Raw genomic sequence first — 17,136 nt, 5'->3', positions numbered from 1 at the left:
ATAAATTATCAGGGCAAGAGAAGGATGGAGGGTGATTCTGGCAACAGTGCCAGATTGAAGTGCTTATAACAGTAATTGTAGTGCAGGTATGCAAGTTGCCTTGGATTTGTTAATAGAAGATAGTGTAGAACTGTCAGTAGTTTTGTATTCTCTCTCCAGTCTGTGTTAAAGGACCTCCTGAGATCAGACTGCAGAGAGTAGTTACAGGAAAGATTAAAAGAAATCTGATTGCTGTGTGTTTTCAGCTGTCTCTGCGTACTCACTGTGGAAATGCTTCTTAGAACCTTTCTTTCCACTCCTTGATGCTTAGCAGTTTTCCACCTGTATTATTTAAAACTGTTAATATGATATTGATTGTAATACAATAACTTGTATTTGCTGGAAATTACTTAATCAGTTAAAAATGAGAAATTTCTATTTTTTATTTTTTTTATTTAGAACCAGGGTAACAGATTTTTTTCAAGTTTAAATTTAGCTACAGGATTTTATGCTGCCCTTTTAATTCTGGGAAAAAAATCAGTGTATTATAGAAAGCCATAGCATAAGAATTGCATGTTAAACAGTGATATGCATTGTGATTATGAATCTCATTGATGAAGGGTGCCCAGTTTTTTCTCATGTGTCTGCTGCTTTTTTGGGGAAAAGAGATGGTGCTTCTTCTCGCTTTCCTATTCCTTCTGCATCCTTTGTTTTATTTTATTGGGATTATTTCCTTATCTTTTTCTTCCTTTTTTTTTTTTTTTCCCCATGATGTTATTTACTTGGTAGGGAAGAATTTATGCAAGCCATATTTCCCCCCCACTCTTTTCATGTCACTGACTTTTGAAACATCTATTACTTCACTTTTGTGACTTGAGTTCTGGCATTTTTAGCTCCCTCTTCTTCCCCTTACATAATTCTTGGGCAATCTCTTCTTTTTTGTGCTTCCTAAAGAAACAACTGTCAGCTGCTTTTTGGCTTGGGTTTGTGGGGGTTTTTTTGTTGTTGGTTTTGGTTTGGTTCTTTTAATGGGCTTTTTATGTGGAATAGTCAATATCACTTTTTAACTTAGTCTTTTATGAAACTGCCTCAGCTAGATGGTTGTGTTAAGTACTGGTCACACAACACTTCCCAGTCAACACAAGGCTTAAGAAAACAAGGGTGAGCTAAAATTGCAGAGTGACAGTGCTAGAATTCTTTAACTCAAATAGTCACTTCTATTATTACAATTATTAAGAACTAAAAAAGTCTTCTATCCATTCCTCACAGTATCTTTAAAATCAAAGGCAAATGAATTCTGTTTCGGAATTACTGCATGATTAGAGAATGTTTTTTCTTCTCTCCCAACACAACTTTTTGATATTTGAATGACCAAATTAAAGAAGTAGAGTCCTGAAAAACACTACTGTACCTCCTATATGTAAAGCTCATATGTGATGAATGCATTCCCAATGTTGGATTTTGAACAAAGTCTACAGAATTCTGTCAGATGGACTTCTATGATACAACTGGTACTTGAGGCTTAAATTCCTAAATAGTGAAAAATTTGGCTGAAAAATTAGAGATTGTCTGTTAGCACCACTAAAGCAGTTACTTGTAATATGCTCTTGGTCTTTTGACCTTGCTTTTCAGGATGTATAATAAAATGCTGATTGCTTTTCTTCAGCTAATAAAACAGTTAACGACTTCTCCTCGCTTATTTGGATTACTTGAACAGTATCCTTGCAGATAAGAGTACTCAAAATTCATTGCTATTTATAAAAAGGGAAAATTGTTTGTAGTTCTCACTGTTTTAATACTAGACCCTGTGCTTGGAATATGAGTAGAGAAGATCCTTCTGTTGCTGGAATAAGAGAAAAAGTGTATAATAAAACACAAAGTACAAATGAAACAGCCTAATTAAGTTTCTTAAGTTTTACCTTCTCCATCTACACCCGTTTGTTCATTCTACCAGTTTAATTTCTCCTTATATTTATTGAATATGTAATGGCCTCCTCTGTCTCTGTAAGCAGAGATATTTATTTTTCTGGTTCTGTTTCTTCAGTTATGCAGTCAGGATTCATTTCCAGTGCTGTTAAATACAAGAACACAAACATTTCTGGAATGGCTTAATATATATCACATCAACTTAGTAAGATTTTTCAATTTCATACTTTAGTCTAGGTATTTTATTATGTACTATTTTGTGTAATAGAAATGGCAAATAGCCATTTAAAACATTTTTACGGTGGATAGCATTCATTTTTGTTCGGTAAAGCTGTGCAACATAGATGTCAGAGCTGCACCAAAAAAAACCAACCTGTAGAGTTGTTCCTTCATGACATTTTTGTCTCATAGGTTGACTGAAGCTAGAAGACCTTTCTTTCACTCTGACTTGGATTCTACTGTCTAAAAACCATTTTGAGCTTGCATCATGTTTGACTTGGATTCTTGGTACTTTAATATATTTTGAGCAGTTCAATTTACCTGTCTCCAGTCTCCCTTTTCAGAACTTCCTTGTGGTGAAGTTCCACCCTAAACCCATAATTTATCACAGAATCATGGAATTATTTGCATTAGAAGGGACCTCAGAGATCATCTAGTTCCAGCCCCCTGCCATGGGCAGGGACATCTTCCACTAGACCAGGGCTCAAAGCGCCATTCAATCTGGCCTTGAATACTTCCAGGGATGGACCATTCACCACTTTTCTGGGCAACCTGTTCCAGTGCCTCACCACCCTCCTAGTAAAGAACTTCTCCCTAATGTCTAACCTAAACTTGCCCACCATCAGTTTAAGGCTGTTGCTCTTCTGATGGTATTAATGGTTTTAAAAGTCCAAACAGGAAACAATGAGACATAATTATAACACTAAATAATCTCATTATCTCCCTGCTGTAACCCTTTGTTTAAGATTGTGTTGTTGCAAAAACAAGGAAGCTGTATTTGGTGGATCCCTTTTCAGTTGCTGAGTAGAGTGAGAGGTTCAGTGATTATTGTATGTGTTCTCATGACTAGCTATCATTTATAAAGTGTGAATGTGTTCTTATTTTGGTCTATTACATATTTGGTGGGGAGGGGGAATGCATGTGTACTTTTTATTCTTTTTCTTTGCAGCTGGTTACAATTTTCTAAACTCGTCTTCTGGAATAGCAGCAAATAATAGAACTTAAATAATCCTCATTTTGAACTGAGAGGCCTTTTAGTGTGCTATTTCGCTCTGTGTTATGTTCATGCATGACCCATGTATTAATTACATGCAGTTTTTTGCAGAAACTTGTGAAAAGTATTACTGTAGTAGTAGTTGCCGTGGGGAATGTAGTAAACAAAGGCTTAGCTCTACCGTTTTTTAATACACTATTAGTATCCATATGTTCTGACTCTAGGCCTTGTGAATCACCTGTTTCTATGCTTAAGACTGCTTGTTAGGCTGCTAATTATTACTGAGATTATCAAACATAGATCATACAATTATATATTGGCTATATAAGTCACATTATTCATGCTGACATATGGCAAATATTAAAACCCTACCATCAAAACATTTTGTATAATCTTATTAATCTTTTGTTTCTTCTCGTTTGATGGATTATTGTAATAGAAATCTTTGCATTTGTTTTTCACTTGTCTGTTTCAGTTTATTTCCTCTCTCCCAAATATTCATGGTTTGTTAAAACTACAGAAAAGACTGACTCAAACCACGACACTCAAAAGTGTGGCGCTGCATAGCTAGGGAATAGTAGCTTCCTTTTGGTCAGTGCAGATACACCTTTAGAATACATTAGTAGGTTTACGAGCTTATTTTTCTTAAGACTCGTTCAGACTTCCTTTGTTACTCTGATTTTGGTGTTATTTGTTAAGCATTTTGCAGTTTCGCTTGTAGTCTTTTTGTTTTGTTAGTGCAGACACATGATTTGTCTGTTCGTGCATTCAAAACATCCTTTTGGATGTTTACTGTTTTCTTACTGTGTTAAAAGGGGGAATTTGGCACTAGGATTTTCTTAGAATATAATTTACTTTAAAATGCTTTCGTATTGGCTGGTTAAAGTCCTTAAAAAACCAGGTCAGTGTAACTGTTGAGACAAGCTTTAGATTTAACAATATCAATGAATGATACTACAGTTTCAATTCACATAGTTTTAAAATACATGAATGTTGTTTGTATACAACATTCATTAGCAATCTCACAACTCAGCAAGGCTGTTAAAGGAAGATTATTTTTATAAGTGTGGGTATGCTTTATTTGGTTCCAGATTCTGTTCCTTTTCTGTGCAGGCTGAGTGAGAGATGCCTGCCAGGAATGATCTGGACCTTTCATAAATTTCTTTTAATGTGCTAAGAATAAATTTAAATTTTGTGCTTTCCTGCCTGATATCAAGTGTTGTTTTAGGTGAGTAAGCTCAATGGGCCTGTGATTTTTTCTTCCATAATGTATTGCCAAAATATCAAGAGTATGTAGCAGCCACCATCTAAGCTCTGTATACCAACGTGCACTCGGGTCTTTATTGAATCATGCTCATTACTGATGGTCCCTGTCCCAAAGAGTGTATCATCCAGGATAAACTGACCAATTTAGACATAGTAAATAGAAAAATCCATGACAATGTTTTCTGGTGTGTTAGATAAAGTATAACAGGTTTGTCCTTTATTTTTGCTAAATAAATTCTTAGGTGTGTTAGGAGGAAAATAATAGCTTTCTGGAAATTTGTGAGGTACTATTCCTAAATACAACAAACAGTGAAATAGAATGTACACAGATGCTTGTTTGAAAATAAAATATTCAGTACAGCCCGCCGTACTTTAGAGTAGCTAAGGAATGTGTTAGTTACCTTCTTCTTGTCTTAGTGGTCAAGAACTTTATTACAAATTGACTTGTTGATTAATGTATTCGCATCTCCTGTTAATGGGGTCTCCAGTGCTGCCATCTGTAATCTCAATGACTAGATGACCAATGGCTTTGACTATGAGGGGAATCTAATTGTACTTGCATACTTGATGCTTGGACTTTGTGAGCATGTAAGGCTGGAGGAAAATGTCTCTGAGAGAAGAGAGAATTCTGACCTGTTCAGATACAACTATTACCTGAAAAACTTCCCATAATTTATGTTATTCTAAACTGTAGTAATCACTGCTGTTCCCAGGAAAATAAAAAGCACAACTGAATCTGTAAGCTTAATTTAAAAAAAATTCTTTCTAAGCTGGATGGATGTTGTCTGACGACATTTACTGGAAGTGTCAAGTTGTCTTAGTTGCAGTAGAATCTGCCTTAGGCTGCAGACTTGTGCTTGTCTTAAGTTTGCTGAAGAACTGGAGAAAATGAAAAGCTCATCTTCCATGGATGCTTTAGACATTCCTTTGTTTTTGCAAGGTTGGAAAGAAATGTTAACTTATCTAAAAAAAAAAAAATCCTAAGCCTTTTAACCTCTTTCTCTTGTTTTATTTGTGGGCTCTTTCATCTTTGTCTATGTGTTTCCATGGTAAGCAAATCAAAATTAATTCATGGCATCAGTACCCAAGACCTTGGTAAGAAAGTTATGGCTGTCAGCTTTTAAAAATGAGACAAAATCAGGGTTTTCTGGAGGAAGCCCATTAAACTTGGGGGGCACAGGAGTACCAGGATCTGACCACTCAAATTATGTGTAAGTTATCTGTCTAAAATTGGATGGAATTTAATCCAGGAGTCCTTCATATCAGCAGTCCCCTGTTGTAAAGCAAGCAGCTGTGAGAAGTATGCTATTTATGTAGTTCTGCTATACATGTCCAAAACCTGTAGACCAATCTTTAAATGTTACTTTGATTCTTTTTAACTTCTGTGGGGAAGGGTAGAAAGAAAAATAAGTTTGTTTGGGTTTTTTATTTGATTTTGTATTTTATATCAGATGCCATTTTCTGTAACACCAGATGGTGTTAGAGAATCCATTCTATTAGGAAAACTGCAGTTTCTTTAAAAGAGATGGAATCCAAATATGCGTTGTCATCTTTAGTCTGCTAAAATATTACTTCATTTAACACGCGCTCACCGATCACATACAGAACTAACAGAAACTAGCTACAATTATTAAACAAGAAAAGATGATGGGGAGCAGAGCTAAAATGTTGTTCACAGAAACGTCAAATACCTACTTTGTATGTAATTTTGATGGTTTTGAGATCATCTTAACAGCTTCTCCATTCTTCATGTGCTCTTGTGCTTTGCAAAAGTGCTTACAGCAGTAGCCATTCTTCCTTGCAGCATTGATTACTTTACATGGTCACAAATCTTAAATTGTCTGTATTAAAATAGGAGCATTAGAACTCCATTCCTATTTTTTATTTTTTTTTTTTTTTTATTCTGATGCTGTGTCCAAGAGAATACTTCATGAGAGCAATATACTGTTTTGACAGTTTCCTATTCTGGACACTTGTTCATTTGTATCTCATTTTCCCTTTTGAATTGTAGGTACACTGTCTAATCCCTTATTTAATAAGCCTCTTCTGCTAAATAATAATTGTAATCATGTACTTCAGGCTCTTTCAGGATACCAGTTATCCCCTCCTTATGTAATACAGTTTCCCATGTAGCTTTTCCTTTTTATGATTTTGGTTTCAAGCCATTTTGCTTGGTAGTTCAGGTTTCTGTAAGATTTTTTTTGTTGTTGTTATTTTCGGTTTTGGGTTTTTTTTTTTTGCTTGAGCAGTAGTGCTTCATTCAGGTTTTTTGGCAAAATCCAAAGCTCTTCAGTGAATCAGTGTAGGTACCAATATCCTAAATGTAACAGCACTTGTATGTAATTCTCCCTGGAAATACATGTCTTTGCTTGCTACACTCCTCACAGAAATAAACTTCCTAGGCATAGTGGCCATGTATGGTTGCTGTTTACTCTGAAGAGTACCTTTTGCCTCTTTTTTTAAAGGAGAAAATCTGCCAAGTTTTGAGTTCTACCAGTGTAAGAGTTTGGTATATACTCTGATTTGCTGGTATAATTTTGAGAAGAGAAAGGTAATAGTCATGTTAGGCAGAGCCTCATGTAGCTGCTATTACAGCAATTTCCTCTTTGTTAAAAAATATGTACTGTCATATGTTTTCTTGATGTAAAAATATGTCTTCTTGAGTACTTGTGTTATATTTGCATCTCTTTTGCTTTAGCCAAGTCATTAATGTTTTGTGCTGGTGGCACTCATTCTCTAAACCTTTAGTAACAAGGGGTTTATAACATCAGCGGTGCACTGATACACTCATGTGATACCGGTGACATTATTTTGTTTTTCTAAATTGAGTCAATACTCAAAAAAGGCTATCTGCAAGTAAAACAGACTTTAGCTAGATGGTTTGGTATTGTGTACTCCTGAGCACTTCTCTAGCTGAGAATCATAAAATCTTTTGCTAAGCTTTTTGGATAATAAGAACCATAAAAAGCCAAGTGTGATTCATGTATGCTCTTTGGGTAAGGCTACAAACACAGAAGGATATTGCACCAGAAGTTGGAAGGGTTAAAGTACGTGTGTAAAGTGCCAGTCAAAGGTAAAGAACCTTGATCCATGACCGTTTCACATTTGCAGATCAGCCTGGAGCTGTTACTTGCATGCCAGCAAAGATAGTGTAATCTCATAGCAGAGTGTGTCACGATTTTTCAGAACACCTTTTTTTTTTTCCCCTTGTCAGAAGTGTTTAAATAGCAGTTGTGCACAGTGACAACTCTTGCTTCGAAGTATCATGAATTCTCATAAATTAACCCATATTGGTTATATTTATGAAATTGTATTTTATTGAAATTGCTGTGCTTTGAAATATGATATTAAATTTAAAAAAAAAAAAGAATAATTGAGCTCGGAAGGCACCTCTGGAGTTCATCTTGTCCACACCTGCTGCTCAAGGAAGGGCATCCTAAAGCAGATTACCCAGGACTGTGTCCAGATATCTTTTGAAACTCTCCAAGTATGGAGACACCACAACTTCTCTGGACAACCTGGCCAGTGCTCAGGCATCCACACAGTGAAAAAGTGGTTGCTGATGTTCAAATGGAACCTCCTGTGTTTCAGTTTGTGCCTGTTGCCTCTGGTCCTCTGACTGGGCACCTCTGAAAAGAGCCTGTCTCCATCCTCTTTGCACCCTCCCTTCAGGTATTTGTATACACTGATAAGATACCCAAGAGTCTTTTCTTCTTGAGGCTGAGCAGCCCCAGCTCCCTCAGCTTTCCCTCATATGACAGATGCTTCAGTCCCTTAATCATTTTTGTTGCACTCTGCTGGACCCACTCCAGGAGCTCCATGTTTTTCATTATTTGGGAGCCCAACACTGGACTCAGCTCTCCAGATCTGGCCTCACTAGTGCTGAGAAGAGGGGCGGGATCACCTCCTGAGACCTACTGGCAACACTTCTAATGCAGCTGGGATATTGTTGGCCTCCTTTGTCCCCAGGGCATGCTTTTGCTTATGTTCAGCTTGGTATCCGTATGAAAGTTGAGGTCCTTTTCTGCAAATCTGCTTTCCAGTTTTGAAAGAGACCATATTTTTACCAAATCTAAGAGGGTCATTTTCTCCTATGGTTCAGTTTAGAATTCCACTTGCGCATCCAGGTTTCTTGATGGTAATGATAGGAGCTTTATAGTACTAAAAAAAAAAATTTGCAACTTGATGGCAGGCAAGGACTGGATTTTCATTTATAAGATATATACAATATATATACAATATTATACACATATTATCTATGTGTATGCTATCTTCAAATTGCCTTATTTAAGTTTTAATAGGTTTAGCATTCAAACATATGCTGTACTGTTCAGTAAGTCCTAACTACTAGGGGGAAAAACACTGTAGATAACCTTTTTTTTTTTTTCTTTTTCTCCTTTATCTCGATTTATAACTTCCTGTAACCACAGAAGAATACTGTACTCTTACGTCCTTACCTGAGGCATTCGGACATGAGAGAGAAGATCTGTTTTCTTTGTTGTTAGGAACTGATCTTGGACGATATTCTTGTCCCCACTTTTCACTGGTGCTCAGCACTGACTTTTGGGAAGCAGCATACTCCTATGACCAGAATACCATTTCCTGTAAACCTTGCTCTGCCTCAAGAGCAAGTGGCCACAAGCAAAATCAGGGAGTCTCAGGAAAAGCTGGCTGCAGTACACTAGGTTTGGGCCTGCAGTTGCATGCTGCTCTTCATGCTCCATTTCCCATGTTCGTGGTAGCTCCGGTAAAAGGCTTCATAAGAGCAATGCTCAACTGATTGCCCTGTTTTTGTGGGTTTTTTTTTTGTTCAGGTATTCCTGATAGAGCTACTAAATATGCAGGAGGAAGTAAAAACGTTAGAGTGTGTTAGCAAAACACTGGAGCCTTGTCTACCCTTTTTCCCACAGCTAAGCTAGACCAGCAGTTTAGCAATTTGTTCTGAAGTTCCCAGGAGTAGGTGGGGTTATAGTACTTACAGATAAAAGACATCTGAGTGCTTTTGGTGACACCAGTAGTGAGACAGGCAGATGTTGTTTTGTTTACAGAGGATTTTGGAAATGGAAATCATTTGTAAGTCCTGCCACTGCATTTTGGCTAATTGCAAACCAGTTGTATTGTCACTAAAAATAGCATTTGTTACCAATTGTGAGTTCCATTCAAATATAAAAAATAATGTTAAAAACCAGCCACCAACAGAAACTAAAAAACTAAAAAATCTCTTTGTAGTCTTTGGAATTGTTGCAAGTAAAGTAATGAATTTATCTATTTTATTTACAGGGAGGTTGTATGGAAAAACTATTTCAATTTAAGAGGTTATTCAGTAATATTTACTGTTGGGGAATTTTATTTTGGGCTCTTGTACTAATGCAGTGGATTTGGTAGCCATTTCCAAAATATTTGAAAGCATAAATGTTTAAAACCACTTGGAATATATCGGAAGCAAAACACAAGATTGTTAATTAGACTAGATATCTCAGTATAGGGAGGGGGGGAAAACCCCAACACTGACAGGGTATGATAAAGAAACCTCCATCTTTACATCTTCTTAGCAATTCTTGGAAAGAAAATTAATGTGGAGTGTAAAGTTTCATTTAGGAAAAATTAATACGTTATAGTTTAAGTTTTCTTATGTAGCCTAAGGGAAGTTCTGTGATATCCCTAAATAATGTTTAACTGAACTCTTTACAACCAAATTTATAGAATTAATAACTTCAGAGCTAAATTTGTGTTTCACTTAAATGGGCAATAGCAAAAACAGTTGTAGGCTTAACCAGTTGGTGCATCCTGTTTCTTACTTTTTCAGAGAAAAGTCCCGGTGTCCTCAGTTTCTGTCAGAAGAGGCTCTTCTGAGAGAAATGAGACGAAAGACTACCTGTGTCTGAAGTGTACAACTACAATTTGAACCTGTATTGGAGTGAATAGGGTGATAGAGACCAATGAATGAATGATTCAACTTTCAGTAACAGTATTAAGCATCAAGATGTAGCCATTTTTGTTTGCTGATATTAGAATTGCGATAGATGCATACAGAGAAGGATTGGATTTTTCTTCATGATATTTGTCTGCTGTGTTTGAGTAGTTACTGAAGTAAGTTGGTACAGAAATGGTGAGAAACATTGACTGAACTGTCATTTTAACTGTGATTTTTAGAGAGAGGAGGGGGCTGGGATTTGCTTGGAGGGGGCAAACAAAATCTATTAACAAATTCAGCTGCCTGTAAGCTAAAGATTTATAATCTTGTTTTATTTTCCGTTTTGCAAACCATTATGTATTTAAGCTTAGATGCTTGCAGCAGAATTCCTTTTTATACACATATATATATATACACACACACACAAATGAATCATATGTGTGAATCATATGTGTGTTTGAGAATGTAATATATTAATTACATAAAAAAGCCTACCTTGGTTATTTTAGTATAGTTGGGGGGAAAAAATAAAGCAGTGATCTTTTAAAAGTACAGTAGCTTGGTGAATGGTTTTATCACAAGTAATTTTGTACAGAAGGAATAACTTTGTCCTCTTCTAATATTTCCTTTTCAGCCCTTAAATTTGACATCACTAATGTCAGCTGGCATAAGTACTTAAACCCTCAATCCAGAATATGTTGCAAAAGATAACATGAATCATATTTAAGGTGTTTGAATATTCATTCATCAACTGTTAGATTCATGCAGTAAACCATACTTCGAATATAGGATCTTATAATATCCTTGGTAAACCATGGAGTTTTCCAAGTGATATACTGGCAAATTCATAATCAAAATTAAAACTTGTCATTTAATTGAAAAGGAAGAAATAAAAGGAGAGAGAGAGATCACCAAAACCTCTTTTTCCTTTCTGAAAAGCGATTTGGCTCCTAAGTAATGACATGATAATCATTTGTGTATTTTATAAAAACGTTAAATGATGGGAAAAAGCTGTGAAATGCTTTCATTACAGGAGACAACCAGCTAGTAGATACTGCAAATAGTAATTTTAAGTATCTGTAACTGGTTCTGTTGTTGAACCCCACAATGTGTGTGTCCCGACCCACCCTTGCAAAGGACAGGTTATGTGTGTGGGGAGGAGGGATGGATGAAGGGAAGCAGGGTTTTCTGGCTAGAAGCCTGTTCGTGTTTAGATTTCAGTGACGGAAGGCCTGACCTCTTTCTGCTTTCTTGTTCTCTTTTCTATGCAATTTCATGGTGACTGACTGGCTTCATGATTAGTCTAAAATAAATCGGGAGTTGATTCTTACTCTCTTCCTGACCCTCTAGCTAGATTACTGACTGTGAAGTTTTTAGAAGGATATCAGTTTTGATTTGGGAACTATATTCTCTGGTTAAGTTTCTTTACAAGAAATTACATGTAAGCTCCAAAAAGTCCTAATGAAGTCATAAAAGTACAGAGGAACATTTTTTAGAGTGTGGTCTATGGGTTTCTTCTAAGATGACAGTTGTGGAAAGACAGTGTTAATTATTGTGACCTTGGTTATGGGTTTGTTGTTTTGTTTTGTTTTTAACTAGACTTTGCTGGTTTCTGTTTTTGAAAAACTAATTTCTTCTTTTGCATCTCTTTCAGTAATAGTTATGCACGAGTGCGAGCTGTGGTGATGACCCGGGATGACTCAAGTGGTGGATGGTTACCACTTGGAGGGGGTGGACTAAGCTGTGTCACAGTCTTCAAAGTCATTCCCCAGGAAGAGAATAGCTGTGCTGATTTTCTTATCCATGGAGAACGACTCAGGGATAAAACGGTAACAATTTGCATCCATTTAATGATCATAGTTGTCAGGGAAGGTTTAGGGTGGATATTAGAAAAAGGTTCTTCATCCAAGAGGGTGGTTGGGCACTGGAACAGGCTCCCCAGGGAAGTGGTCACAGCACCAAGCCTGACAGAGTTCAAAAAACTTTTGGATGATACTCTCAGGCACATGGTGTGACTCCTGGGGATGGTCCTGTGCAGGGCTAAGGGCTGGACATGGTCCCTTACAACTCAGCATATTCTGTGATATTAAAACTACATGGGACATAAGTATAGATGCTTGCTTATTGTTACCTGTAGACTAGAAAGTAAATTTATAGTCTCAGCTGTTGATGAGCTTTTTTGTGTCAGTGATTATATACCTAAAGAGCCAATTGTTTGTTTTAGGTATAACGCCATGCTTTTTTAGAATTAAGCACATTGATCTTTTAGAAACTTTACATATTTTTTTCATTGCAGATTTCCACTCACTTGGGGAAACATTTTGGTACTTTTTTTTCCCAGTGGAGTGTTAAGTCTTGTTATTTTGTTTATATACCAGTGATACTACATTTAATATGAGTGTTGGAAATGGGATAATTTCTTAAGAACGTGAAATCAGAAGGAATTCCTCAGTAATGGTTTGGCTAGTTGTGGAATTTGACTATGACAGAAAGTAGCCATTTGACATGAGAACAACTTTGTATTGTAGGAGAACTTAAGCAAACAGGTCCAAGAATTACTTTGTTTTGGTGAACACACAGACAGTATTCATTCCTCAGCTACCTAAAATAAAATCCCACCAATAAATGTGTCTTAAGTAGCATCATGAATATCAGCCTCACGAAAGGAAAACTGGTGTAGGATCTGAGCCATTTCCACATGCAGACCTATGGAAGACAAAACGGGCTTACTAAGAATTGCTTGGATACTTGTGTACCAAATAGGTTTCTGAATGAGGCTGTGTCTTATTGTGGAAACAAAGAGACAGAGAAGGCACAAAAACTCCATCTTAATGACTTTCATCAAGAACTAATTGTTTTCTACCAATGGATTTTGACTCCTGTATTAGCTTAAAAGGTAGAATTACCTTACACCATACTGCTGATCCTTTCTCAAGCACACCAGTTTCTCCCTTGAAGCAGGACTGCTGAGTTTCCTGCCTTGACTGTGACTATTGTAGGAAGAGAGCATATAAATAGAAATTCTGCTGACTCAGTTGTTTCAGCGAGGCGTAGTGCTATTAGCAGAGTACCCTGTGTTCCCGCACAGCTATGTGCACCTGCAGTTCCTTCCTCACTTTGCAGTAGTTCCCCTTAGAACTTTTTTTTTAGCCTTATTGAGGCTGTTTTTTGAGAAGCTTAATTGCATTTAGAGATACTTGATAATTTTCTTTTAATTCTTAATACTTGGAACATTCACAGCTTGCCTTAAGAATTTGAGGGTAATAAAATGCTCGGAACTGAAGGCTGGTTTAATGTTTCGCCTGCATGCATATGAAAATGTCAAACCATCAGTGTCCTGATCTGTTTGCACTCTGCTGTTTCCCCTGAGCAAGCCTTGTTTTGTTTCCACTTCTGGTAGAAGGTTTTAAATGTTTCTGCTCCTCTTCCTGTCCAAAATCAAGTTCATGTTAGCGTGAATACATTTTCCAAAACTTTATTGTCTTGAACAGTTTGTTTTGGTTTGGGGGTTTTTTGTGTGTTCCATCCTGTGTCCATCTGTCCTCCCCCTGCTTGCCCCCAAATGTGACCTCTGCTAGTCTGTCAGGGCAGATTGTGATCTTGCTGCAGTTTCAGGAAGTTGCTGTTGGAAATCAGCCCCTCAAAAACACAGGATAGAAGATAGAAGAAATGAAGCTAGGAAGAACATCTCTCCAGTGTATAGTGAATAAAAAGCTCAGAGAACTAACAAATACAGATTTAGTGTGTGTGGAAGAATACTGGAGAGCGAGAGATTCTTTGATAACTGAGTAAAAGGACACTATGTGTACACATATTTCCACAGACATCAGATAATGTGCTTATAAGCAACAGCTAATGTGTAATGAATTAACAACAACGTTGTATGTTATGCAACAAGACCTCTCTCAACATAAAAGAAACAAGATCCTACACCAAGATATGCAAGGTCATCTTTAGGTCGTGAAGCTTATTCAGAAGGGCGGTAGGTAGCAGGGACTGAAAGACAAATTCTGTTGGACAGGGATCTAGTCACTGATTCTAGAATTGTTCTGATCCTTATGCTTTCAGTATAGTTAATGGTTTTACATTTGTTCTTAGGATATTTCTGTGGAGTCACTGTAAAAGCACATTTTTTAACCTTTTCCTTAATAAAACCAAACAATTGAGTTTTTAGTCCAAATAGAATTGACAGTTGGCTATTATATTTCATAATAATGATACATTTTATTTTTTATTTAAAAATAAAATAAAAATGGAAGTTGTTATTGCATTTGCTATGGATTAGAGACCAAATACTGTGATCACCTTGAGATTTTGAAGAACTGTTATACTGAATCTGCTGTTTCTGTGCTCCATTATCACTCTAATCTCATTTTAGAATGCCCTTGGTAAACCTGTATGCCTGAATAATCTTTGAAGTTATCATATCACTGTTTAGTTGGTTGCTCTGCCATTGTATTTGTGAAGAGAAAGTAACAATATTTTTTTTTAAACAACTTCCTAAACCATTTTGAACACATCAGTTATTCAGACTTAGAACACTTAAACATTCAGGAATGTTTAATCTGTTGTAATAACTAGAAGTCATTACAGCTTAGTCACCTGGGCCATGGTTTTCAGTTCACTCACTTCTTTGCAAGGTACATACAGCTGTTTCTGAAAATACTTATGTGGATTATAAAAGAAAGTCATCTTTACAAATGAAGTTCCCCCCAAGTCACATTGTACATTGTTAAAATATCTTCCAAACTAGATTATATTTTGATTTCCTCTAGCCAGTAAGTCTTTTCTTTTGGGAACTGGAACTTGGAGCACTTTTCTGGGACACAGGGAAGCATAGGTTTTGAAATACCTGAGGTTACAGAGCAAATGGAATTCAGGCTTTTACCTAAGATACATGGGAATCATAATGCCAGTGTAACTGTTTAACCTATGTGTCAACATAAAGGTAGAATTCATTCCAAAGCAACTTGAAATCCACAGGTGAGGTATTTGATGGACGTATTTTCCAGATACCTTTTGAATGCTTGTGCTGAAAAGGAATGAACTAGCTTTAGTTCCTGCTTCTCCAGGTGCTGCTTCTGACACTACACTGCAGTTCCATTCCAATGTGCCAGATATTTTCATATATTTTATAGGCTATGCAGGCATTTAATTAGGAGTGTAGATCTCTGTCTGTAAGTCAGCTGTATAAATGAAATACTTCTGGACTGAACTTCAAAATATTGAAGTTCCCTGTTGGAGAGGGTTCTCATTGTTTCTTTATATACCTGAGAGTTAGGTTGCTATGAGCCCTTTTGTGAACGAGCTTCAGACTACATGTAGAACGTCCAAAATTTTTGTGCAGTACAGAGCTATTTAAAACATCTCGTGGCATTCACAAAAAGCATCTTAGTTATCTGGGAAGAAAATCAAAGTGGTGGCACCATTGCATTAATTAATGAGAAAGAATGTTCCCTGCTAATTCGATCAGGTTGTTTAGATCGTGTTGGAATGTAAGGGTATTTCGTGAAGCCTTTATTTACATAATTACACATTTCCTACTTTATTGTACTCACCTTCCTAGATCTGGTTCCAGCCAGTCTGCTTGGAACAATTGCACTCCATCCCAACCTTGTCAGGTCTCCTGCTCTCACTTACTGTGTTTACAGTGGCTCTCTTCTATCTTAATAGCACTAGTGTTAAACATACATTGGGCTCAAACTTACAGGTTTTTAGGCTTTGGTGAATTTTACATTCTTGAATGAAAAGTCTGGTAGACTTCTATTTTCTGCTCCAGTCCTTTGCCATGCAAGTTTTTACCGAAGGAGAGAAAAAAAAAAAGTACTAGTATCTTTTGGATCATGAGTCAGGAATGACAAAGTTTAAAATCTTTCCTTTGAAGAACAGGTAGTTGTGTAAAGGGAGAGATACAAAGCTAAAACTAAATATAAATACCATTCTTGTCTAAAAATCTGCTGTTTAAAAACTTAATTGTTTACTTTTTAAATTACTTTTTAAATTGGCTTTAAAGTTTGAGAAAAGATTGATTTTGATGGACTGTAATACAAACCTTAGATCATCTTGATATTTGACCTACAGTTTTTGAGTTTTCTCTCAGCTGAGGCAGGTATGAAGTCTTGCTTATATGGATTCTTCTATCTGATAACATGTCAATTTTTATGTCAATTACAATTTTGGTGCAACAAATTTTTCCCTTTTCCGTGCCCTTTCACTTATATCTATTGTGTTAACTTCATGCAGCTTTAGATGTGAAAAATCACTGTCATCCTGTGGTGTACTGAGGCACAGACTCAGGGGGGTGAAGCTGAGACAAGTTTGTTGGGGTCGTAGCCCCTTTTATAACCCAACACCAACAGACAAACATACCTTATAAGGTAAAAACTGTGACTGCAGCATCTGATTGGCTGCTGCCTGTCATGGCAGTTGAAACGGCAGGTTTTGGAGTTACAGCTCACTCCTGTAATGAGTTACTCTGTTCTCTGCCACGATCTGGGTTTTTTCCAGGCCCTGTTTCCCACAAAACCCCCTTTTTTATTATTTTTTAAGAGAACTTGTTCAATTGTAAACATCGTAAACATTGTAAACATTTCAGTACATGTAGTCATCATCATGGCTAGGCTTCGCGAATGAAGCTTTGGGAAGCGCTCTACCCACATTTGCTACAAGCGTGCTGGTGACTAAAGAGGCCAATGAGAGATAGACAAGTCCGGTTACAAAAGGCACAGCAGAAAGACTCCTTGGATGGTATCAGCAAGACACGATTCTTTCTGTGTTGTCTTTTCTCCTCGAGAGTGATCCTGCGTGTATTCTCAAAGGAAGCAGCAGCGTTATAGAT

At 36.7% G+C, this 17,136-nt stretch overlaps 1 protein-coding gene and 1 long non-coding RNA gene across 3 annotated transcripts in view; one reads left to right on the top strand and one right to left on the bottom strand.

Annotated features, from left to right (window-relative positions):
* SPRED1 (sprouty related EVH1 domain containing 1) overlaps positions 1-17,136 on the top strand; it is a 64,717-nt gene that overhangs the window by 21,312 nt on the left and 26,269 nt on the right. The window contains exon 2 of one of the 2 annotated variants that reach the window (XM_029964115.1): positions 11,953-12,127. In XM_029964115.1, the coding sequence (XP_029819975.1) occupies positions 11,953-12,127 (175 nt within the window). Of the gene's footprint in view, positions 1-11,952; positions 12,128-16,935; positions 17,046-17,136 lie in introns of those variants that run through there. The other variant, XM_029964117.1, reaches the window with a different exon arrangement.
* On the bottom strand, positions 8,452-16,100 carry LOC115307917. The gene is made up of 3 exons (XR_003916274.1): positions 16,007-16,100; positions 8,842-8,965; positions 8,452-8,545 (listed from the first exon to the last, which is right to left on the bottom strand). It is a non-coding gene; the product is annotated as an uncharacterized LOC115307917 (long non-coding RNA).

Source organism: Manacus vitellinus, unplaced genomic scaffold, assembly GCF_001715985.3.
Source record: "Manacus vitellinus isolate BGI_N305 unplaced genomic scaffold, ASM171598v3 scaffold_6_pilon, whole genome shotgun sequence".
NCBI classification, from domain to species: Eukaryota; Metazoa; Chordata; class Aves; order Passeriformes; family Pipridae; genus Manacus; species Manacus vitellinus.
This window is presented reverse-complemented; position numbering and strand designations above follow the sequence as displayed.